Source organism: Branchiostoma floridae, chromosome 2, assembly GCF_000003815.2.
Source record: "Branchiostoma floridae strain S238N-H82 chromosome 2, Bfl_VNyyK, whole genome shotgun sequence".
NCBI classification, from domain to species: domain Eukaryota; kingdom Metazoa; phylum Chordata; class Leptocardii; order Amphioxiformes; family Branchiostomatidae; genus Branchiostoma; species Branchiostoma floridae.
In genome coordinates, this window is record NC_049980.1 from 19385849 (window position 1) to 19411149 (window position 25301).

Consider the following 25301-nt stretch of genomic DNA (forward strand, 5'->3'; position numbering starts at 1 on the left):
CACAAAAGCTTACAAGTACCATTATTGGATCCTTGTAGATCCAAACTCGTAAGACTTTCGGCGATTTTGACCGTAAATTAGTCGATGGCAACAGATCGGACTTTGGGAGTTTACGCGTACGTGAGTTGGGGAGGGGGGCGTGTTTCCGTGTATATGTGTTCGTTTTGATCAAGACGGAGTCACTTTTCCGACTATGTCTATGATTTTAGTTTTCGCCGGATGAAACTCCAGGCCACAAAAACGTGAAGACATCGATGTAGGGTCCTTCTGGGTAGAAATCTAGCATGGTTTCGGCGGCTTTGTGGGCAACTTTTTATTGGTTAACTTCATACGTGATGAGTGGGCCGTGTGTCTGCAAATGTATAACATTTGGCATTTGCTGTTCTTTTTCAGATCAACGCGTCGCGATCGAAATTCACATCATCAGGGAAATACTGCAAATCATATGGATGCAATAGCCGTATTTTAAGTTTTATAAAAGATGTCTTAACATATGTTCTTACTCGATCTCGTAGAGCTTTGCAACTCATGCTTTTGAGAATTAGATTAAATTGCTTTTGAGATATCATTAGTGTTTTTTTCCAAATGATAGACAAGTTCTCACAGAATTTACAGTATTGACGAAAATAAGCATCCGATAAGTAATACTTTTGGGAAATGGTAATGCTTCATACACATAATCATTCAAATGTACATTGTATTAAAATGTGAACTTTCAACATCTCTAACTGTTTTTGTGTGGCATAATTTTTGCAACTAATGAGACATCGTCCTACTCAGACCTAAGACAGGTAAGGTGTCCACTTCCCTGTGCTATACATAGTAGTCCACTGTATTCTGCTGATGCAGTGGTCTGGACACTCTGCATCAACAATCAGTCTTTCTTCATACATACCATAGAGTTTCTTACCTCCTTTGGCTCTTTGAGTGAACAGCTCCGGTAGTATGGCTGTTTTGTGAAAGTGGTCAAGCTTTGGGATATTCTTCTTCTGCCATTCTGAGTCTACTTTAATTCGTTCGCAGAATAAATTATCCCTGCCAAAGTAGACAACGAAGTCCGCCCAATTTAAGTTACAGCAATAGACATTCCCTTGCACTTGCTGGTGGTACCTGTGTGACGTCTTGAGTGCTGCACTGCTGTCTACCTTTGTTAAGAAAAATGTCTTATTCTGGACTGTCTATTTTAGCGTGAGTCCTTTCTTTGAATGGGGACACAATGAATACACGAATGCGTTACTGGAAATACATGCAGTAGATGTACACATTTCCCGTTAAAAAGTATAAAAAACGCACATTTCTAATTTCATATTCATGGTGAAATTATCCCTTCCGAGCTGTCTTTTTACCAGACAAGCTCAGTGCTTAAGTAACGTGTTATCATCAAGTACATTTGGGGGGATCTCGAAAAATACTATGCATGTTGGCACTTTCTCTTCATTGACACACTTGGACTGACGGCTATTGCATCCATAGGCTTTGCAGTATTTCCCTGATGATGTGAATTTCGATCGCGACGCTTTGATCTGAAAAAGAACAGCAAATGCCAAACGTTATACATTTGCAGACACACCCACTCGTTACATATTAAGTTAACCAAAAAAGTCGGCCACAAAGCCGCCAAAATGATGCTAGATTTCTACCCAGAAGGACCCTACATCGATATGTGCACGTTTTTGTGGAGTTTCATCCGGCGAAAACTGAAATCATAGTCGGAAAAGTGACTCCGCCTTGATCAAAACGAACGCATATACGCGGAAACACGCCCCCCTCCCCAACTCACGTACGCGTAAACTCCCAAAGTCGACATGTTGCCATCGACTAATTTACGGTCAAAATCGCCGAAAGTCTTACGAGTTTGGATCTACAAGGATCCAATAATGGTACTTGTAAGCTTTTGTGGGATATTTTTACGGCTTGAGCCAAACTTATCCGAGTAACTTCAAGTAAGGCGACGCCCCTATATGCACGTTTTTCTCGCGACAAGCAAGCATAAACCGCCTGCAAAAATTGTGAAAATGACCAGAAATTTGCAAATTTACAGCACGATATCGAGTCCATAGGTTCACAACAATATTATCTACTCATGGCATGCCGATTTACCGGCGGATGTTGCCAAATAATAGCACAACGAATCTCTGAAGTTGACTCGATCGAGTCGATGTTGGGAGAAGCCATTGTTAGCCGCGGGCTGCTGAAGGCTGTTACCGTCCGACTGTCAAATCACGCGCGCGCGCGGCCAGATTACAGTCTCGCGAGACCTCCCAACGAGATTGGATTGTCGCGTATTGAGTGGGTTCAATCATATGAGTCCTAGAATTCTACATTCCCTATAAAGCTAAAGTTACATCTACAGTATTTGGTGGAAATTATGTATCATGTCTACTAAATGTAACATTATATAGGTAAACATCAACATGGCCTTATAGTTATATAGTCTGTGTTACGCAAACTCTGCTGTCCAGGGCTGTAACTGGCCTCGGACCCCTTCTAGGGGGCCTGGCAGATGTTGGGCGGGCTGCTATAAGCGAGATTTAATCAGGCTAATAGTTACATGTATACAAACACACATAATCTGTGGATCTAACAGTTAACGTTACACCAAGGAGCTTTTATCAAGCTTTTGATAAAAGCTTCTTCATTACACGTAGGTCACATTCTCTCAGATGAATACTTAGCCTGGTAACTAGGGGTGGGTACCGAATATTCAGGTCCAGTTCAGGCCCGGAGGATCAGGTCCAGGTCAGGACCTGAACCTGGACCTGATTCAGTAGGAGAAAACATGCGAATGAATGATACTCAAATCAATAGTCCATTTCGCTACAAAGAGGTATGTTTTGTCGATTATTTGACTCCCACTGGTGTTCTAAAATCCTGCAAGACCGGCTACAAGCTTTAGCGGCGAAATCTCAAAGGGCAGCTAATCAGACAGGCTGACAGATGAAGGTCGGTGCTTAAAGCACACTGGGTCGGGTAAAGCACCCCAGAGCCGACCAGCGGAGAATGGTACCCAGGCTATTATGCATACTATAACCGCGGCTCTTTTCCAGATATTTTTAGACAATAAAATATCATAATGGACAGCAAATTGGATAGTGTGACCAAAACGTCCTAAAGCTCCTTGGTAACGTTATCACCAAGGCGGTTCAATAAAAAGGTCCTTGGTTTGTATGCTCACCATGTTATGACATTAGCATCAACACCTGAGGTGGGGGTGTGCTGGGGGTGTGACCATGACGTCAAAAAGGTTGGTGCGACACGACACGCGACGGAAATTCCCTTTTCACGCCTTTATAGCTATTTCAGACGCTGCATATGCAACTCACCCTTTGAGTAAGAATTTCAGATTGTCTGTACTTCTCCTCTTCGGTCATCGCTGCCAGCCTTGCCTTGATTTCTTTCCGTAGAACTTTTTTGGCTGCGTGGACCGCACCTAGCGCCGCCATGTTTTTCCCCAACTATGGACCGACCCAGTTTGCGACGGTGTCGTAATAGCCGCGCAGTGTCTATCTTCAAGCAGATGTATGGGTGTCAGCTTGTTTTCACAGGTTCTCTGTAGCAAGAACAATATCGAATCAACGGCCAATCATGGTGGTAGCCGTTTTGGTGTCTATTGACCTAGCCCAAATGGTAAATCATTTTGTTCAGGCGGGTGATAATACTGACCAGACAGCTAGCCCGCTTTTTTAATCTATCAATTCCACACAAATATGACAGTCAACGTTTTCTTCTTCGACATGTGCAGGTCGTAGACTAGTTTCAGCTACAGTTAGCCTGTCAACTGATGGTCTTCCAAATGTTACAGTACCTACCTTTCAGACACAGAAAGGGTTGCTATTAATGATTACAACAGGATGTGGGCAGGTCGATGCCCGAGGCTGCGTCTTCTTCCTGACTGTCCGACTAATTTCCGCGTACAGCCAGCCCTTTCAGAAAAGATGGTGGAACCGTGTTTATCTCTCTTGAATCAATGATGCAAATTAATCTCCATCTTATATATCCTCTATGTTATGATATGGGTAATACATTCTGTACGTGTCTGCTATCTTTTATACCCAAATTATAATAATATAATCCCTGCATTGTGGATATAGGACAGTGCATTAAAAGATGACATCAGAAACTCACTCATATCATGCTTTTCGTTCCCTGAACTACCCGGCCAGGCAAAAACACTTTGATGTGGTGTAATATTGATGCGGCAAGCTATTGTGTCCATATTGGCGGGCATAGACACAAAACATACCTGTCCTTGGTGCTGAACACCACGCACACTCAGATGAACACACCTGTCCTTGGTGCTGAACACTATTCACACAAAAAATAAATACTCCTATACCTGGACACAATCCACACACAGCCGAACATAGCTGTCCTTCTGAACTCCATCCACACACTAACATGTCCTTGGTGCTGAACTCCTACCACACGCTGGCAAACACACCTGCCCCTATTGATCAACACCATCCACACACAGGCAAACACACCTGTCCCCGATGCTTAATTTCATCCATACGCTGGTACACAAACCAGCAATAAACCACAAGCCCATGGGAACTATACGTTCTGTTTTCCTTTTTAATAAATGTACAATGTAAATTACACATCTCACCCAATAGCTAGATTTATGAAGTGAAGTTGTGCAAGTACATGTCATACTTTGCATATTACACAATCTCTCAATTTCCAGAGTAAAATTACTCAACAGCATCAAAGTCATCCATCTCAACAGGGAGGTGTACATGTGGTCCAGTTACCAATGTGGTTATTTGTGATCATTATGTGATGTGTGTACTGGCTTTATGAGAATCAAAAGTATACATTTTTCATTTTCTGGTGTACCATATGCTTACTGCAATCAGATGGTTACCAAAAACATCAAAATGTCAAAACACGGTGTCTCTAAAACATAATCAAAGCATGTTATCTGATTTTTTAAAAGAAATATTGAGGACCATGTTATCTTCAGAAAGTTTCTGTCTTTGGGAATATGTGTACATGAGTTGCCACTGTTGACAGCAGTACTTTTAAAAAGTTTACAGCTGTACCATTATAATTGCTATTATGCAGTATTGGAGACTGAACAGTTTGTTACATCAGTAGTATTGGGTAAAATGTACCTCTGGATAAAAATGGTAGCTGCACTACTAGTTTCCTCATTAGAGAGCATGCAGAAAGACCTTTACTTTTAATTTTATCCAGTCAATTTGCCATTCCAGGGGCATTATGAACCTAGTAGGTATAGTATACAAATTCAGCAGGTAACTTCATACCATCATCTTCCAAATCTCACAAGTAAGGTCAGTATAGAATTTTTTCTTCACAGAAATACATCTAATTTCGTTGCACAACTCACTTCTTTTAGATCATATAATGAAATAGCACATCAACAAAATGCAATTTTCCTCAGGCCATTGTGGACTTGACAGCTACTGTATTCTATTCTAATATTTCTACTGCTTAAATGTTGATTCTTGATATACAGATTCCATCAAGGTGAAAATTGCACAACAATTTCCAGGACAAAATTCCTAGGATAAAGCAGTAAACCCATTGACATAATAAAGACCTGAAACATACATGTACATGTAAACATCTGGTAAAATCACCTTTCCACGTTCATCCAGTATATAAACATTTACTACTAATGCTAGGGAGGAAATATCAGAGGTACTATACTACCATAGTCTATGCTATAATCTTCTAAAGTACAGGATAGCAAGAGATTCTCAAATTGAAGACTGTTTTTACCATAATCACCTTTAAGGTTGACACATTTTGATCAATGGAATTTTGTCCAATCTAATTTGATTCAATGGACATAATGTTCTTTTGATATAATACAGTAAAGAATTGACAAACATGTGTCCAACTCAAAGTAACAATGAAAATAAATCTTCTATTTGAGAATTGAATGCAATCAGCCTTTTAACAGAAAACACTGTATCCTAAACCAATTTTATTACACATTGTAAATTGTATTTACATCTTCTCTAAGTGCCTTTCATTTTCAAAACCTCAGTGATTTTGCTATTTTGTGATATAAACAATTATCATTAATCAAGCAAGAACCTGAACGTGGTACAAGGTCCTATGGAATAAAAGAAAGACTACTTGAAAAGGTCCTCTGCCTTTAGTCTGCATCAAATGGCACAAGTTTCCCACAAAGCAGGCGTCGCCAATAACTCCACTATGATTGAACGATTATATAAACCGTCTTTTCTTCTATGCCTAACTACTCGGAAGGTTCTGCATGAGGTGTGATGCCAAACGCTGGAGCAACTCGCTGGAAAAATTTCCTCATGATGAAGCGTAACTCTGGTTTCAGTTCGAACACCATGGCATCACACAGAGGGACGTAGTACCTTGCTGCATGCACACGGAACTATGGAAGAGTGGAGGGAAAAAAAATGAAATACATACATGCAAAGTGCCTGAATCAAGCAAAATATCTGAATCCTTTAATAATAAGAAACAGAAATTGTTTTTATATAAATCCAACAGCTAACAGAATTACAATATCACAAACCAATTGTTCCCTAATACCGTACTTTAGGATCTGATGGACCAATAAAATCTCCTTACCCTGTCCTCGTCCATTTTGTTGAGCCTGGTGAGGAACAGGATGAGCAGGGAGGTCCAGGCATCCCTGTGGCTGTCTGAGCCCAGCTGCAGGAAGTAGTCCAGGGCATCTCCACATACACTATGGATACACAACAAACATCAATGTGGGTTCTTGGGACTTCAGCTAATGTTCCAATAGAGAGGAGTCTGATGCTCCTAGGTATATATACATGTACTCATTTCTACTTGGGACCAGTGTGGAAATTGGTACAAAGTGCCTTTCCTGGTAGAGCAACATCTGTACCTACTGGGGATTTGAACACAGAACCTTCAGATTCAGAGTCAAAAACCCTAACCACTAGGCTACCAAGCCAGTATGTGAAAGATGGCAGTTAAGCCCAAACAACATGGAGTGGTATACTGTGCATTCTATTTTCACTCTGTAGGTTGAGTGACTTGCACAAATTTGTGACTCAATACATGACCACGAAGGAAAATTGCTAAAGTAAATGGCCTTCCCCATATGCAACATTTAGGGGAGGGGCAGGATAACTCCTAAGTATTTATGTACACATAGTCAAGTCAACGTTTAATGCAAAATGATTCCATCAGGTATAATGATTGGACATCAAGTTTAACCTACTTCAGCAGTCTCTCCTGTACTGCAGGCCAGAAGTCTCTTCTCTTCTCATCATAGTACATTCTGAACAGGATCCGCAAGGAACATGCCAGACTTGTGGTCTCCTGCTTCAGCAAGTTGGGCTTGGACTTGCCCTTGAACCCTGTATCAAGTCACAAGAATAACAGCATTTTTGGTTATGAAAATGTGTTCCTTAGGACACTGTTGTGAGTGAGGTATGACCACCAACTACCATGCAACCAGGCACAGCGTACCCTGGAAACAATCAGGTATAGAAACCATGGCCAGAATAATTTTCATTGCCATTGTGATGATCCTTGGTACTGTATTGGATGCACTTTTTCGATCAATGTTTTAGATACAGGTACACTCAGTATTAGAAATTTGAACAAAAATATTCCTTTACTCCAATTTTAACACCCATTCTAAATGTAACAAATCTATTGAAGAACACCTTTTTCTTTGTCAATGACACATGAAGAGAAAACCTACATACTGTTCTAAAGAAGCACTTAATGTAGTCAGCATAGAAAATAAGTCTGACTCAAAGAGTGGAATAGGTTAGTGAGCAAAACAAGGACACAATATTGTTAAGCACCCTACAAACTAGCTTAGAGCCCTTTCCCCTTCTACACTTGACACAAAATGTTGGGAAACTTGACCAGTCATATCTCCATTTCTATTTCATTTTTGTATGTGACATTAAGGAAAGGTTATTTATCTCCCTCCTCAATGATACCAAATCCGTCCTGACCCTACATTTAAAGGTTGAACAACAGAGCTGACTATGCTAGCATGACACAAAATAGATGTGCCAAAATTCTTCAAAATTCAACAATGGGAATTTCGGCACTCACTTTTTTGCATCCTACTCACATTAGTAACCTTGGTGCTCAATGCATCAATGTTGATCAGAACAAATGGGGTATCATTGTAAAGGGCAACAAAAAGCTTTTCAATGATAATACAATGCAACTGACAGAAGAAATTGAGATATGATTCACCGAAATCAAGTACCCAACTTTTTGTGTACAGTTTAGATATCCCCAACGTGCAAACATGTGCTTAGTGACCACGACGTGACAAGCAGAGAGGGAGGTAAAATTTGGAGTGTGTTTATGACTACCAGCACATTCCCAGGGAGATCGCTCATTCATGTCGTAGTGCAGATCCAACAGGTTGGTAAAGTGTCCTTCCATGCCACTTAAACTGACTGGTGGGAGAAAATAACCAAATATACAGTTCACACATACATCTGGGACCACTGTCTGTGGTGTTGTAGTCTCAACAAGCTCTGGTGAGGCCAGAGACTGACTACCATCATGACACACAGAACTGCAATTGGACATCACATAGGGTATGTATGAGAGGGAAGTATGCCTGGAAATGGAAAGATCTTAGACCTGTACAGTCTTCTCTTTGTCTTAGAATTTAAATTGGTGCAACTACATTTATCAAAATTATCAAATTAGTGCTTAGAGCAAAAGGCACAAGGACTTATACCATGCTGCAACAGTGTCATTACAAAACAATGACAAGGTCTTTTAAAATGGAACAAGAGCTTTACTTTATATCTAAGACTGTAGACTGAACTACATATATTTTTATTTCATTTTGTGGCAGCATCCTCACTCCTCTGGCATATCCTACTGGCAAGCCACACACAGTTCTGTGTATCTACAGCAATCAGTATCTGGCACAACAGACTGGCAGACACAATAGGGTGGGGCCAACAGACTACATGCTGCATCATAACTAGCAACACACACTGGACAACAAAATGCATGTGTTTTAGTCAATATATACAAGAAATCTTTACCTATGGAACAAAGGTCTGTATACTTCAACATATGACTGACAGAAACAAAGAGCTCTGAAAAGAAAAATGTACAGAACACATCAATTTTGACAGCGACAGCTTTGGCAGTTGTTTTAAGCAGAATTATTCGAGACATCGTATACTGTCAAAAGGCACTGTGTGCATGTTAGCAAGTGAGCAAATATATAACTAGCAGACAAGTACAGGGGATTTGGGGTAAGGTCATAGGTTAAGGCCCCTTTAAAGTACACATCCATGTGATCATACATCTAGACAAGGAACAGTTCATAACTGAGGGACCTTGAACTTTGACCACAATGCATCACTATTGCACATGCAGTGAGATAGCATATTCAGGGCAGAATTTTAAGGTTAGCAGAATCCAACAGACAAGAGGGATGAATGACATATGGTTCATTTTGACTACTGAGAAATTCACAATTCCAGAATCCTGATATGTTAAGAAAGCTGCTCTATACTGCCAAGCCAATCTAAGCTGGGCAATGGAGTAATTTAGAAACTTGGCATTAATATAGTCATCACAAGGCAAGACAACACCTGTCGAACCCTGATCTGCTTTTATATTAGTCTGACCATGGGATTCAATTTGTACAAAATTGTCTCCTTTTTGCATATTAGCTAGAATATTAGAACTTTGCATTTAATCTAACAGAGTGTGGACTAAAACATCGGCATACAATGTGAATGTACAAGGTTTGGAAAATACAACAATCAACTAACTCTATAAATGTTACATTATGTGTCATCCAAGTGTAATGGTAACATATAAGTGGTCCAATGTAATGTAAGAATGTAAGAAGCCCATAAATAGGGATCATGCAGGAAGATCATAGTAAAAGGTCCATTTATTGGGAAATTGGGTATTTGCAGAGATGTTTGTAGAATTACTGCTAAAATTTCTAACAGAAAATTTTTTTCGGTCTGCTAAGATTAACAAACTCACCTGCTTTCCAGAGCGCAGTTCTCTGTTCATTGTTAGAATTGAAGGCCTTGGCAAACTTGTGGGACTCCAGCAGGCAGTCCAGCAGCAGGAAGAGTTGCTGGGACGTCAGACGGTCGTACATTCCCTGGTCCTCGTGAAGCGTGTCATGGTCATCATCAGGCATGTTAGGGTTGTGACTCTACAAAGGAACAAAAATCAAATCTTATATTATTCCAGAAGAGGGGAGAAACCTGCCAAAAGAAAAGATTTGTATGATTGAACTCTCTCTTATTACTTACCTGTGCCGCTGCCATGTTGGCTGCATCTTCTCTGCGACTGGTGGCAGGGAAGAATACAATGTTGTCGATGGTCTGGATCAGTTCCAACTGCACCACACACTTAATCAGCAGCCCAGCAAACAGCTTATGGTCAACAGACGATCCTACATGAAAGACATAATAGATTTGAGCAGTGTGGATGTCTTCTGACACTGACTTCTGTAACAATTCTTTGGCGATGCCTAGGGGGTGGAACCAGCTTTATCTAGGACTGTGTATGAAAATGAATAGTAGTGCTTAATTCATCTTATATAACACATCTACATATTCAGACACCAACAACTCATATAGAACATTGAGGAGCACAGACAACAGATGTTACACTAACTTTGCCGCTCTCCCGTTGGCCGTCTCTCACGTTGCCCGCGCGACCCTTCGCTGCCTACGCTGGTCAGACTCTGCTGACTGCCTCGTCGCTCCTCATTTCCAAGGTCCCCTACATCCACAGAACTTTGCATGCTGAGGGACTTCTGTGACTGGGTGTCCAGCTAAGAAAATCAGCAGGAAAAAGCAAGATTAAGTCAGTTAGTCAAACTTGCCAAAGCTTGATGTTTCTGATTTAGGAATAAGACATGCTGCTACAGTGAGCAGAATTTAGTGAGCACTGTGAAAACTCGTTAAAAAAAGATCAAACTATACTGTGATTTTTTAATTGCAAATTTTGTTTGTTTAGTGAGCTTGGGCTATCAGGTTTCTAAAAGGCTTAACAGTTCCAAAAGATTTATAACATCAAAAAGAATATGCCCCATATCTTACCTGGCTGTCCTGTAATGACTTGGTAGTGGAGGGGGAGGGGGGCTCTGATTCAGGACCTCCAGGTTTCCATGTCAACAACCTGTAGGGAAAAATTAGGAAGATTATGTTTCCTAGAATGAAAGTAATTTGTGTTGCGTCCATTTAGCCATGATAAAAGTATTGTGCTTACTGTGCCTTGTAATGTAAGCATGTCCTCAAAATTTAACAGTTCAAGGTTGCTACAGTAATGTCTCACAGCAAACTCATCACACTGCAAACGTATGCTGTCTTCAATTCTGCTAAGATGGTTTAACCTCGAACTCAAGACACACAGATCTTGATTTTCAATGTATCGTTCAATTTCAGTGCTACATAAATGAATTTACATTAATTATGAAAAAAATGACACTTACGCATGAGGTATCGTTGTCTTGAAAATGTCCAGCATGAGGTTACATGTTTTGTCCCAAGTCTCCGCAGTGAACTTGTTGCCATTCGAGATGACCATGTTTTCTAGGCAGTTAGTGCCAGACCTGGCAAGCTGTTCATTGTCTATAGTAAACAGAGCATTATTATGGTTTATCATAATGGCAGTATCATAGAAGCCTGAAGGTTAGGTTGTTCGTTCAAATCCCCTAGTACATGACATTGTAGATACCAATGTTGTGCACTTGGCTAAGGCAATTAACACCTCCTTATTCTAGCAGGTGAAAATGAGTAAATTCTTAATATTCATTACACCACCCTGAAATCATCTATCTCTAGAATTGTACTTTGTTCATATTTTCTAAAATTCTAAAATTTCCCTGCATGTTATAGGCTGCATGCTGTCATTGATTTCACTAAACAAGGAGTATCTGTACACTGACCTTGCTTCACACACCAGTGTAACTGAGAGAACAGGTCACTCAGGAGAATATCACACAGGATATCAAAATACTGTGTGAACACGTCACTGATGGCGTACAGGGCATGGTTACACGTGGTCGTCATCCATTCTGCTTTCTGAAACCATAAACGAGTCATATACATTAGATCATCTTTCATATGTGTCTATATATAGCCATCATCAACAAATTCTTCTTCACAACAAATGTTAAAGATACTTCATAGTGTGCACAAGGCTTACAGTACAGCTCAAGATTTCCAAGTTACTTGTTCATCCTCCATACAGTACACAAGGACTTTTTCCTAAAATGAAAACTTTTATTTCAACAGTACTTCAAATGACATTATTTAATTGACATCTTCTGTGTCAAAGACTGTCATACTCTACATGTAACTACTGTAACAACAGCTATTTTCTATCCATAGCAAAGTAAGAACCTAATATCTAGAATGTCCAGATCTAGTCAGTACATCCAGAATTTACAGTATTATATGGTTGGGAATAGGAAGTAAATGATTTCCCATTAGTTGACATGAGCCCACTGACCTCTGGCTGCTGTTCTGGCAGCTTCATGTTGTCAAAAATCCTGAAGACGATCCTGAAGAGGTCCTGCCACCAGTGCTGGTGGAATGTGTGGCCGTAGGTTTTCATCACTTCAAACATTACAGTCAACGCTCTGAAAATTAATGGAAAAGGGAAAGATGATGTTTTGCAATCTTCTGGCATCCACCTAGTGGTAATTGGAGGAACTGCAAAATAATCAGGATAAGTGTTACAATGTCAAGTATGGAGGCTAAGCAGAAGCCAGATGGCAAAGGAACAGTAAGAGAACAAAGAGATGCAATGAAATAACAAACTAATTTGAAGACTTGGAATGACTGGAATGGTCAAACACTCTTTGTGAACACGATCTTTAATTTGAACATAGAGAGGTGCTTTGTATAACAACCACTCCTTTCTGAAACCAAGGCATAGTGCTCAAAATTTGTTCTCCAAAGTGGAGCTAGCAGTCCTTTCAGCAGCTCTTCTTCACTAGCAGCCAATTTAGCACCTGATTCAACCTGATGTCAAGGCCAGTTTTCTTGACTTGAATGTTCTAAGTTTCTGTTCATGACCTGTTGAACCTGTTGGTTTCTGCCACTCACCTTGTTCTGACATCCAGTTTACACCTATTGATGACACAGGACAGGTCAAACAGCACAGGGAACCAGCCCTTCACCCACACCCTGTCCTCCTCAGACACGTTGAGTTCCAAGTCACCTCCATGTTCACGGAATGCCTGTGGTCTGTCAGCCACGTACTTGGCACAGCTCCTACAGCATAGCAAGACAAGGAGGAGAAAGGAAGGCATTCATTTATACAGTAATCTCTCTATTAAAAATCTGTTGAAAATGCAATTTCTTTGTTCAATAATCAACAAGCAAGTAGACCCGAAAGCCAATTCAAGGATGTGGATTAAACCTGATACAGCATCTCTTCTACAATGCTCCAGACAATATCAACTCACTGATGGGACTGACTGACCCAAAACCAGAAGCAAGATTTATGAAGGTTGCTTAGGAACATCCCCTACCCCATTTTGAAGTGTTGAAACACAAGGTTGGGATCTGAATCCAAGACAGTATCAAGTATTACAACATGATCTGGTAGTCTAGTGGCTATGTATCACAGTCATGGACTAGATAAATACATATTGGCTCCACCCCTGAGGTACTGCCAAAAGCGCAAAGATCTTTCATTCTTACCTTATTAGACGGATGGCCTCCATACTGGTGTCTGGGAAGGCAGCGTTGCACGCAAATTCTGACAGACACTTCACGGCATCTTGGAAGGAGTCAATCACAGCATAGAAATACTGTTCAAAAATGCTGGATATGATCTTCCCAGTGGTCTGGAAAGCCAACTCAACAATACCCTCGTCTGAATCAGCTGCAGCCAAGTGAAAGACGGAGAAGATGTTCTTCCACCCTGATTTGATGTTGGGGGCCTGTGAAGAATAACAAAACATCTTAAAACATTTCTTCTGTTTACTGATTATTGTCTTTCAAGTCCTTCCCACACCATATGATATATTGGGTTGAAGCCCATTTGGGCCACACAGACATACAAGCACTGCAGCTGGGGGCTAGGGCCATTGGTATGTATGTATATTTCACTCTCTCCCATACATGTAACTGCTGAGTCCTAAGCAGAGAAAATGGCTTTCAAAGGGCCTTGGGTGCAGACACAAAATCATAAAACATCTATACAAAGACTAATAGAAATCCAACTATAACATCAGAAGAATTTACTTGTTACGATAGAAAGAACAGAAAGGGAACAGTACCTGTGAATTGACCATCTGAGCCACACATCGAACCACCATGTCCCTGATGGTTGGGGATTTGTTCCGTTTCATGATGTATTCAAAAGGCCGCAAGAAATCCTTCTGGAAGCGGAAGTTGGGCAATTCTCCTCTCTCCAGAAATTTCATGGACAACTGGCGAAGGGAGTCCACCGCAAAGAACGATACATCCTCATTCTGATGGCACCCACACTACAAGAACAGATAGAAAAGTTTAGGAATAAAAACCTTGTTTACAGTTATTTACAGGTGGTTTACAGCACATTTGAATAGTATTTTAAATGGCAAGTGTCTACTAGTAGTAATTCAAAATAGGGTTTGTATTATGATCATGAACTATAAGTTATCGAGGTAGCAGGACTTAAAGTAAAAAAAATGAGACGATGCTATGAGGCAAATTGCAAAATTTTGCATCATAGTTCTTGTATGCAATATGACAACACAGGATAATAAGGGCAAGATTGTTGTGAGCAAGAAACAGCAGTGGAAAGTTTTTTTTTTCCAAATTGCAAGTAAAATCTTAGACAACATATGATATTCAAATTGACTGAACAGAAGGAGGCTCTACCCTGAGGCACAGCCAAAACTTCTTTGAGCTTTGAAGACTTCACGTTAGTAAAAGGTTGTTAGGGAACATCCCCATTAGTAAAAGGTTTGAAGCATCCTACCCTGTTGAAATGTTCTCCCAGGACTTGCCACAGTCTGGACCACTGCAGCCTGATACGCCCCATGTTGTAATAGGAGATCTCCACAATCTTCTGTAAGCTGAACATGCGGGGGTGGGTGGGGGATGACAGCTCATCCGTAGACACCAGGCACAAGGCCGTCACAAAATGTACTGTGAGACAAACATTGTACCATGAACTTCAACACCTTTACAGGAATGTCTACCAATACAATTGTACTAGTAGTGTATATTGTAAAAATATTATACAAGCAACGTATCCATGATGACGAAATTGTCTTACCAAAGTGATATGTATATAGTACAAATCTGAGTCTTGAGAAGTAGACATCCAACATTTGAAGGCAAATGCAGGATATTCTCCCCACACCTCCTCTATTCATGCAGCCTTACCACTGTACAAAATCATCTATTCTAAACTTGTTCTAAACTTACTACTGTAAAAAAAAAGTAAGCTCTTCTAGAATGCACCCTCTGCAAAAATGTACCATTCATAAGCTATCTCCACTCAAAATGTACTACCAGTATTCCACAATGAAAGCCTGACTCTTACCAACAGCGTTTCCATCTAATCTGGTGGATCCAGTGAAGATCCTGTCCACAGCGACCACCACGCTCTGGGAGCTGGTCTCTCCCATCGACTCCTGGAAGGATGCCATCTTCTGTTTGTCCACCAGTCCTGCTGTTCTAAACCCTATATCATCAAATGTGACACAGAAAAACACAATCATACTGTTGCTCTGATGTTTGATCTGAAAGGAACTTTAGGTACCAAGCACAATACACTTCTACAATATATTGACAGGAAAAAGAAGATTTTGAAGATCTCAACATACAAATATATCTCAAAGAAACATTTGGATTTTCAGAAAATTACTGGTTTATGGTATAAACCTTGTTGAGGTACACCTGAAAAATCAGTCATATCAAAGTAGGCAATAAAAATCTATCAGACTTTGTAAAATAAAAATCCCCACCAGGTTCTAATGAGTCGACTGTGTCCTGGTGTCCCTTACTGTTCCCTCCACCAATCATCCGAGGTCTCACTCCTGTACCTATGAGCTGTGCAAGCTCCAACTGGGAGATGCATTTCAGTATCTGAAACCAAACAATTAGTTTCAATTAGTAAATAACATCAACTTATCAAATCAATTTACTGCCATAATTGCAGGCTTTGTAGTGGGATGGGTCCCCTCTTAATTATAGTTTTAAGATTTTGTTTGAGGATGTACATGTATAAGACTAGATCTATCAATATCTATAGTTCAGTCTATAGTACAGTCTATAGTATAGTCATACTAGTCACATTTCCAAACTGGTATACCCACTGGGTAGTTTATGGTACTTGTTTCGTTTCTTTTACTTTCGAGTAGGTCCCAGACTCTGAGTGCCAAACGTTTTTGGCTTGGGTGGGTCCCGGTTGACTCTAAATTCAGCAATGTTTCGGTAGGGGCCCTGATAATGTTTTTACAGGTTACAGCTTCTAACAGTGTCTAACATATCTCTTTAACTCTTAATTCCCACCCATCAAATGACTCACCTCTAGCCAGGACTTGCCCAGGTAGTTACCATCGGTGTGGGCCACTGTGATTAAGGTTTTGATGGTGTTGATGTTTTTGGTCTTCATCTCAGTAATCTCTGCGTTTGCAGTCAACAACGTGAACCTGGCCAGCGCTTGAACATAGGCATCTCTCTCAAGCTGGAAAAAGTTAATATAAGATATAACATCATTGAAATTTACAATAAGGCTCTCTACTGAAAAAAATCAGTATATCAAATGTAAAAGTTAAGTAGACTTACGATATTCTGAGTTTCAAAAACATGAATGTGTTAAGTTAATGTATAACTATTATTTATCTGTTATCATATGCCTACCTCCATATTGAAGATACAGGCAATCCTTATTGCACATCTGATGCCATCCAGACAGAGGTTGGCTATTTCTGTGTCATCACAGTCCTGCAGTCCTACACTAAAGGCTGCCAGGAATGGTGTCCACACCATCTGAAAACAACACGTTTCACATGAGCAACTGAGACACATGGCTTGGCTCTTTCAAGTATTTAATGGTCCTGTTCCATAATGTAGGTGAGCACTGTCGTAACCATACAGAGCATTTTGGACTAACACCTTTATTAGTAACATTAGTAACATTATATTATCCTTTATTAGTTACTTTATTAGTAACCTTTCATTCTCTACACTTACATATCCAATATTTACATTTTGTAGAGAACTTCCATGTAACATTTAGCCTGGGTGCCATCCGATTTCTACCGGGGCTCCTTACACTCACAAGTGTAAGGAGCGCCAGTAGAAATCAGAATCAGAGAATCAAAATCAGAATGGTTTATTTGTACAACTTTGCAGCCTTGAAGGCTGAATTGTGCGGTACATTACACTTACAAATCGGATGGTACCCAGGATATGTAACATTATGGATTATAATGATGCCCAGTAGCAGTTGTTGGTTGAGAACTGAAAAATCAAAAAATTTTTTCAAACCATGTTGACATTTTTTGGGAAATCCTTAAGGTTTTTTGGCATAAATCTGAATCTATGTACTGACCTTGAACATGGGCCTGACATGTTCAAAATGTGTGGCAGAGGTGAAGTTTGTTTGGACATGGCTGACACTTTCCATCAAAGCCTTGGCAGTTTTCTCCATATTCTCCATCTCCATATTGTACAAAAGCTTGCGTTGCTTCTCAGTCTGGACATCTTTTGCTGTATGAAATACAAACAATAATTGGTAAAATTTACATGTGCCATGATACTACAAATTGATTTACGATAAAGGGGTGTTAAGTTCATGTTAGGATGGAAAAGGTATTTCAAGTTGAGACAAACTGTTACTATGCCATGTAAGACAGAATGTGTGTCTGCAGTGTAGAGCTCACCACAAAAGCTGACATTACCAATGGTGCCCAACATGTCAATCAGCTCCACCAGAGGTGGTGCCAAAAAAACTCCAAAACATTAGGTACAACATACCTGCCATAGGCTTGGGCCCTGGGGCCCTGACATGTTCTTTCATGGAAATTTTGTTCCCTGCTATCTCATCATAAATGGCAGATAGGTACTCTTCTGGCAGATCCTTGCTGTCATTGATGCCCCTGTTGATCTTGATGTAATCTTCTTTGGTCATCTTTCTTTTGACCTGTAAAAAAAGGTCCATGCAGTTAAGCATTTGTCTTACACCACAAAAAAAGGTTAAATGCTTATACAGAGAAGTGAGCAATAGAAAATGCTACTAAACACAGATATTGACTAACCTGGGCACTGTGGAGGTCAGTAGTCAGCATGATGATGGAGTAAGCCAACACATAGGCAGTGTCAGCACTGGCAAATATGGCTAAGCTGTGGAGATGGAAAACATCATGTATTATAGCTGATACTACATGTACTAGGATTCTACATGTCTGAAGGACTTAAACTAGAACATATATACATGTAATAGTCTTAATACACTTAGAATTTTGTTTCTGATTGTTAACCTGTCCATATCAAAATGTCAATTCCATTTGTATATATTGTATTTGTCTTTGTAAGAAAGGCTAGCCCTTTGTAAAACTAAAAGCCACAGATAGGTTTGGCAGCCATGCCACCCGAACAGCCAAACCAGTCAATAAATAAAACATTCTATTGAGAGGACGTACTTGGGGTTTGTTTCACAGTATCTTCCAGCAAACTTCTCCATAAGCCTGTCAATCTTCTGTGCTTCACCGGGTAGCCTGAAACCCTCCAGAAACAGCCTCAAGGCCGACACGATGTCACGACCAGAGAAATCCAGCTGATCCACGTATGTGTACATAACCTCCATGTTGAACCTGATAGGGAAGGCATTCAAGTGTGTTCAGCCACAAAGTGGGCTACAATTGCATTTTCTTTATATACTGTAAACTAATTTAAGCTTGCAGAACTTAAAATTCAAGAATCACAGTATCTTTGACTTTGTTTTTGAAGGAATTGTAGTAATACACCAGAAGACAAAAGATCACTGAGAAAACCACATAGTTTTAAAACACTGAGAAAATTTTAAGATATACAGTACTAACAAAGTTGACCCAACTTTTCCCATGACAATTAGTCATCTTTCCTCTGCTGCACTTAAAGGTTAGACAAAACATATTTGTACAATAGCACTGTTACTTCCATAAATGTGTGAAATGTCTTTTACATTGGGCATCTATTGTCTCTGACAAAGGGGTTATAAGAATATCTGTATTCATCAGCCTCTGCTGCTTATTCTGAAATGTAAGTTATCAGAAATAAATGCTTACTTTTCATTTTCTCCAAGGAAGTCTCCAATCTGAGTCTGTAAAAAGAAATGCCAAAATTAAAAAAGCCTGCATGGTACTACCATTACTAATAACTCAAAATAACCATGTTTCATACAAAACTTAATCCAAAGAATTGTAACAGTGCAACAATACAATGTCAACAATTAATAAGCATACTAAGACATGTTTGTCTTGCCTATATTCAAGGATGTTTTGGAAACGAGCAAACATTTTCAGCTAACTCCAGTTCTCCAACCATGCCTACCTTGTCCAATCTCTCATCAGTGTGGAAGAAGTCAGCCACGTCCCAGGCACTTTTACCCAGCAAGCTTTGCTCCTGAAGAAACTGCAGCCCTTTCTTTGGTTTCTTGTTAAATCTAAAGAAGCACATTAGAAAGATTAAGACTTTTGTAAACTGTTTGTCTTTCCACACACTATCAATAATAATATCAAATTTACTTTGGCATTAAATGGATCCATTAAAATGTCTATTACAAGCAGATTACATTCAATATTTACATGTACTGGAGTAAACACAGGAGGAAATAGAGTCTGAAGACTTACAGTTCTATGCCTTGTTCCCAGATTTCCTTCTGTTGTTTCAGAGATTCGAACTGTTCGGGATTGTCGTGCACAGATGACCCCACGCTGGGTGAGGAAGAGTTGAGGGAGTTGTCGCTCGCATGGCGCGCCATGGTGCCATGTCCGCTGTCCGTGTCGACATCCTTGGACGCTTCTTGACCTGAATTATGAACACAATGCTGAATGTTTGCTTGTTTGCATCACACACCCAGTAAACAGCCTGAATGCATAACACACTGGTTTTGTATATATATATATATATATATATATATGACCTGTATTTTATATGACCTGTATTTTATGCATTGACGTTGTTGCTTATATGTTATTGCTTTGTATGTGCTGGTGTTATTTTTATGTGAGGGAGGGCAACTTGTGAAGGTTGTTCGAACCTGTTTTGCCCTCCCAATCACTCTGTGATGAATACAAATAAATAACTAAAACTGTTACTTTCGCATGTTATATCAACACTTTCAACTTGCACTTTAAAAGCCTTTGCCTGGTATGACTAAGGGCACAAAATTGAATCTGTCATGTGACAATTGTATATAGGGCTGACACATACCAAGATTTGCCTGAAGATTGGGGTTGACATACAGGTCCTTACTCCACTCTACCATACACTTCAGTATAGAGACAAGGCACTCCAGTCCTTTCATTCTCATGGTTTTCTCCTGAAAAAGCAAAAATCTGTGTGTTAGTATCATACCTTAATTGTTTTGATCTACTGTTGCATGCGATAATTTACATTGATAGTGATTAGAAACTTAATGGACATTCAGCAATGAATATCACTTGTTCTGCTGCTTATTCATTGTGCATTATCTAAATTGAATTAATGTTATCTTGTTTTCAACATTCCTTAGAAACTGAAACATAAATGCTCAATTGTGTTACATCAACCAGGTAAAGAAGGTATAAAGTTTCAATAAATACTTCAAGTACAGGTCAATACGTTCATTAATTTGTAAATATTGTACATCTAAAGCAGTGGGAGACGAGACACATTTCATTTCCAAATGTTCATTCAACGAAACCGAAAGAATCACTCTGTTTAGAGAAGTCACAAAGTATTATCCCAACTTCCCCACATTGACAGACGAACAGAAAGCTACTTTTCTCTTGAAATCGCAGAACCAACAAATTCTAGAAAATGTGGGGCTTTTCGTCTCCCTCTGCTTCCAAAAAAAGTCAAACCCAACCTGTTTAGAAATAGCCAACACTAGTATTAGATTAGAATATTGTTTATGACTGTCCATTGTCACTATGTGTATACCATGTACATGTACTTGCAATTAGCCCTCGGGCACGAACTTGCAAATAAACTTCCAATTAATTCTAGCTAGAGACGGTCACATTTGTGTCATTTTCTTTGTGGTATGACTTGAGTGACACAATGCCGACAAGGGTCTACAGCAGCCTTTTGTGTCACAAGATGGCAGAATTTTGTATAACATCAATGACTGTCCCAAGGATGACCTTAATTTGCTGTTCCAAGCCTACTTAATTTGTACTGCTGCATATAAGAAGAGACTTACAGATTGAATTTGGTTGGGAGTTGCCCCCAGCTCGATGGCCCCCCTTCCCTGGGCGATCCTCGTCAGGTCGTTGACCAGCCGCTCAAAGATGTTGGCAGCCGTCAGATCACAGTCATAGTTCAAGTAGATATCTACCACACTCTGGGCATCTGGCAACAGAATTTAGATAACAATGCAATGTAATACTACAGTCCACTCCACATCACCTCAAGGGTTTAGAAAATATTACCAATAATTTTAATCATCTTTAATAAAAGTTAAATAAGTTGAATGTATTTGAACTTGAATTACCCATTTTAGAAAATGTCAGGGTCAACCTACCAGCACAGATGCGTGTAAGAGCCTGGATAACCATCCACTTGTGTTCAAACGTTGAGCTAGATGATTCCAAAATGTTCAAGAAGATCTCCCTGAAAAATACCTGCACAAAGAAATAACTCACTTCAATAAGGCCCATCCCAAAATCTATCTAGAAATGAGATATTACCTATAAATCCATTGAGGAATTTCTCTATTCATATGAACAATTTGATGGCATATACTGTAAGACTGCATTAAGACCACACCAAATCATTTCTTTCTTATCATGTCATTTCAGAAGAAAAAATGGGAGTGAGACACTGAGAGGTAAGGATTAAAACAGAGGGTTGGGAGGAAATCTTGTAACTGCCAAATTCAGTCTCTGATATTGACTTTCTCCGTAATTTCTATCTCCATGTTGAACATCATTTTGTCTACTCTGAAAACTAACAATCATCTACTGACCTCAATCTGCATCTTCAGATGAGTTTTGAAGTGGGACAATAGAGTCAGGAAAATGGCCAGGGACAGCTCAAACACTTTTGGCACCGGTGAGACGCCATTCTTGGAGAGGGCGACGCACAGGTACTGCTTGATGGCATTGATGAACATCTCGTTGGTGCGGAACACTGGCCCTGCGTTCTGCAGGATGGACAGGAGGAGCTGTAGGGACAGAACCTTGGACCGCAACTCGTGAGACCTGGGGGGAACACAAGATGAAAACTGTCACTGTTACAGGAATAGAAAACAACCAGGCATCAGGCTTTTAGCCAAGCATGCCTCCAGGCCTCATTTGGACACGCTTTTATTAAAATCACAAGAAATTGGACGCACTAGATACCCTTACACTTAGGAGCAGATCCTCCGACAAGCATGCGATTCTGAATAACCAGGGGTGCCACTAGGTCATTTGTGGTCATTTTGACCCTCAGGATACCTTAGAATGTACCAATTTAACTTAACATCTCTGCTTTAGTAAGATTGTCTAAAGTACAAACAGAAGTGTATTGGCTAGATTGCTCCATCTCAATGAAAGAGGAATGAATGCAGATCATTTTGTACTTTTGGAGTTAGTCATAAAACATATCAGCATCCTTCTGATTTCTTGTTCGTGTCAAAGGAGAACAGAATTGGCAGGAAAAGTACTCACTTTGGGTCCGGGGGTCCGTCAGGCAGGGGTTTCATGGACAGCTTACAGAGGGAGCGGAACACAAGAAAAGCGTCCTTCTGTAAGACATGAGAGAACCTGGCTGCTGCTGCAGCCTCCCTGGCCTCCGGTGTCTCCAGGTTATAGTCCTGGTTCTCTGTGTCATCACTCGGTATAGCGGGGTCAACCGGGGTCAGGGTTTCATCTGTTGCATGGCCCTCTCCTTCTTCTTCTGTGTGGCAAAAAATATTGTATAATCAAGAAAAATGCCATTTATCCATCCTTGAGTCATTTCCCTTCAGAAAATAACCTCCAGTACCAATAAAAGCTGCTAGAAGCCCCAAACCAATACAGTAAAAGTCATTCCTCTAGCCTGAAAGCTACCTGCAAAGATAGCTTAACAATCAATGCAGGACAAAGACTTACCTTCTACTGCAGAAGATATCATGTCATCTATGATGGATGCCACCACATTTTCTACTGACTGTTCCTGTTCTGGGTCTGCTGCTTCTGATACTGGCTCTGTATGGAGTCATAAAATCAAAATTTATATGGTAGATACATGTAAGAAAATGTAAAAGGCACAAAATTTCTTTCCATTACCTAATATGTAGTACAAAATACACAATCAAAGGAAAAATACTTGGTGAGTCTGCCTGTACTGTTAACACCTGAAAATCTGACTGGCTGATGTATAATTGCAATTTACTCCTCAATATACCAATGTAGGTTTTTCAGTTAGAAATACAATGGTTGTATCCTGACCTATGGAAACAGCTGGGTCTTGCTGCTCCTGTTGCTGTGTCTCATTGTCCTGTTCTGTGCCGTGTTGTTCTGACTCGGGTAAGTCCGAGCTCTGCTCTTCCGAGACAGACACTGCTTCTCCCTGTTTCTGTCCTTCACTGCTTGAGTCAGCAGCAGATCCCTGTCCTTCCTGTGCTCTGGCCTCTGAGTCTTCTGTCTGTGAGGACTCCACATCTTCTCCAGCCTCCTTCTGTGACTGGGGTCCCTCTTCTTTGTTATCAGTCATACCTGTGACCACCTCACCATTGGACAGCCCGTGTGGTGGTGGGGTAGGGACGGGGGTCCCTTCACTTCCTTCACTTTTAGTGAGCGACGCTCTACTCGAGGTTCTCTCGAGCTGTAGTGCCTGTTCTTTAGCCTACAAAAAAATGAAGAAAAAAAACAGTTTCCATTATAGGGATTGTTGTTGAATCAAAGAATCAAAATACCAATAAAAAAAGTAACAGGTATGGCAATGCTACATTATGTATAATAATTGCAGAAAATACACACATACAGATAAACATATAGACAAGTGTTAAAATTATATATCTCACAGCTTGTATCTCCATCCTGGAGAAGATAACATTTAACATCTGTGTGAGAGTTGCGTTGGCTGTTGTCTGGTTGATGAGGTTCTTGCTGGCCAGGTAGATGTTATAACATGTCCTGACAGCCTGGAGCACCGTGCCTTCATGCACTTCACAGGTGTTGGAGGTGACAGCAGTCAATAAGGCCTGTGGATCAGGAGCATACAAACTATTCAGGTACAGGGAACATTAGATTTTAGTCAACATCTGTCATCTAATGCAAGATATTTCACTCACCATCCCTTTCTACACATCATCCACGTGTCTGAGAATATGGAATATTCAACTATTTCCTCTCAAGCAAAAATGGACAAAAATTAATCCAAATTTTTTCAGTGCAAAAATGGACTTTCCCTCATACAGAGCTAGGAGAGTAAAACGGATCAAAAGCAATATTGGGTTAATTTTCATCATGACAATCAATCATGAATGGAACAAAATTTGGTCAGTAGTTTGTTAACATGCACTGATATGGTGACCTTGTGGTATATTAGTGCTGAATAACCTTAATTTTCATGTGCACTCTCAATTAGTTACAAGAGATCTGCAGCAAGAAATATCAGACCTTGGACCACCAAGTAGTAATGTCATGACCTTGTTACATACATACCTTGATGATTTGTAACTGTACGCCATCATCAGTGGTTGTGCCTGTGAAACAGCCACAGATTGTCTCGATGATGCGGTCAATCAGTTTTTTACCTGGGGTCGTGCTGTCTGGTGCATCACCGACAAGGTGACCGTAGGCCATAAGTTTCTGTGAAAAAAAGACAAAAATATGTACATCGTGTCCAAATATTACTGGGAGTTACATTCTTTGCTTCAAGAAATATGTTACACACACATTACGTGAGAAAAGTTAGAGTTAATTACAATCACTTTGAAGAGATGAAGAGGCCTTGCCACCATCCATGCTTTACCTTACAACTTTGCAGGTCTCATACTGATGAAGTCATTTAAATCTTCTTACATAGCTTTACAATAGTTACTGACAACTCAGGCCTGACTTTTTGTGGCTCTAGGCATGCACAATTACATGTTACTTAGCCTGATTTAAGCAAGTTATACAGCCTGCCCAACATTGCTGGTCTCTACTGGGAGGGGCCAGTTACAGCCCCGGAGTT

General features: G+C 40.1%; 2 protein-coding genes across 10 annotated transcripts in view; both read right to left on the bottom strand.

Annotated features, from left to right (window-relative positions):
* The window catches only part of LOC118410015 (5-formyltetrahydrofolate cyclo-ligase-like), a 7684-nt gene extending 4176 nt beyond the window's left edge, over nucleotides 1–3508 (bottom strand). For all 3 annotated transcript variants that reach the window (XM_035811466.1, XM_035811465.1, XM_035811464.1), the window contains exon 1: nucleotides 3324–3508. In XM_035811466.1, the coding sequence (XP_035667359.1) occupies nucleotides 3324–3443 (120 nt within the window). In that variant the 5' untranslated portion in view covers nucleotides 3444–3508. The remainder of the gene's footprint in view (nucleotides 1–3323) is intronic.
* A 1049-nt stretch (nucleotides 3509–4557) lies between these two features.
* LOC118404509 (brefeldin A-inhibited guanine nucleotide-exchange protein 1-like) overlaps nucleotides 4558–25301 on the bottom strand; it is a 30544-nt gene continuing 9800 nt past the window's right edge. For 2 of the 7 annotated variants that reach the window (XM_035803646.1, XM_035803628.1), the window contains exons 4-39: nucleotides 24788–24934; nucleotides 24145–24324; nucleotides 23570–23966; nucleotides 23231–23329; nucleotides 22808–23036; nucleotides 22123–22357; nucleotides 21679–21778; nucleotides 21358–21506; nucleotides 20385–20493; nucleotides 19802–19979; nucleotides 19503–19614; nucleotides 19238–19272; nucleotides 18614–18784; nucleotides 18230–18314; nucleotides 17949–18114; nucleotides 17524–17681; nucleotides 16830–16958; nucleotides 16495–16653; nucleotides 15932–16052; nucleotides 15508–15648; nucleotides 14938–15107; nucleotides 14252–14461; nucleotides 13671–13912; nucleotides 13071–13238; nucleotides 12472–12601; nucleotides 11906–12041; nucleotides 11450–11588; nucleotides 11058–11136; nucleotides 10630–10789; nucleotides 10263–10405; nucleotides 9985–10162; nucleotides 9021–9074; nucleotides 8328–8414; nucleotides 7205–7343; nucleotides 6583–6700; nucleotides 4558–6382 (exon numbers count right to left, since the gene is read on the bottom strand). In XM_035803646.1, the coding sequence (XP_035659539.1) occupies nucleotides 6233–6382; nucleotides 6583–6700; nucleotides 7205–7343; nucleotides 8328–8414; nucleotides 9021–9074; nucleotides 9985–10162; nucleotides 10263–10405; nucleotides 10630–10789; nucleotides 11058–11136; nucleotides 11450–11588; nucleotides 11906–12041; nucleotides 12472–12601; nucleotides 13071–13238; nucleotides 13671–13912; nucleotides 14252–14461; nucleotides 14938–15107; nucleotides 15508–15648; nucleotides 15932–16052; nucleotides 16495–16653; nucleotides 16830–16958; nucleotides 17524–17681; nucleotides 17949–18114; nucleotides 18230–18314; nucleotides 18614–18784; nucleotides 19238–19272; nucleotides 19503–19614; nucleotides 19802–19979; nucleotides 20385–20493; nucleotides 21358–21506; nucleotides 21679–21778; nucleotides 22123–22357; nucleotides 22808–23036; nucleotides 23231–23329; nucleotides 23570–23966; nucleotides 24145–24324; nucleotides 24788–24934 (5403 nt within the window). In that variant the 3' untranslated portion in view covers nucleotides 4558–6232. The remainder of the gene's footprint in view (nucleotides 6383–6582; nucleotides 6701–7204; nucleotides 7344–8327; nucleotides 8415–9020; nucleotides 9075–9984; nucleotides 10163–10262; nucleotides 10406–10629; nucleotides 10790–11057; nucleotides 11137–11449; nucleotides 11589–11905; nucleotides 12042–12471; nucleotides 12602–13070; nucleotides 13239–13670; nucleotides 13913–14251; nucleotides 14462–14937; nucleotides 15108–15507; nucleotides 15649–15931; nucleotides 16053–16494; nucleotides 16654–16829; nucleotides 16959–17523; nucleotides 17682–17948; nucleotides 18115–18229; nucleotides 18315–18613; nucleotides 18785–19237; nucleotides 19273–19502; nucleotides 19615–19801; nucleotides 19980–20384; nucleotides 20494–21357; nucleotides 21507–21678; nucleotides 21779–22122; nucleotides 22358–22807; nucleotides 23037–23230; nucleotides 23330–23569; nucleotides 23967–24144; nucleotides 24325–24787; nucleotides 24935–25301) is intronic. The other 5 variants (XM_035803681.1, XM_035803672.1, XM_035803638.1 and 2 more) reach the window with 4 other exon arrangements.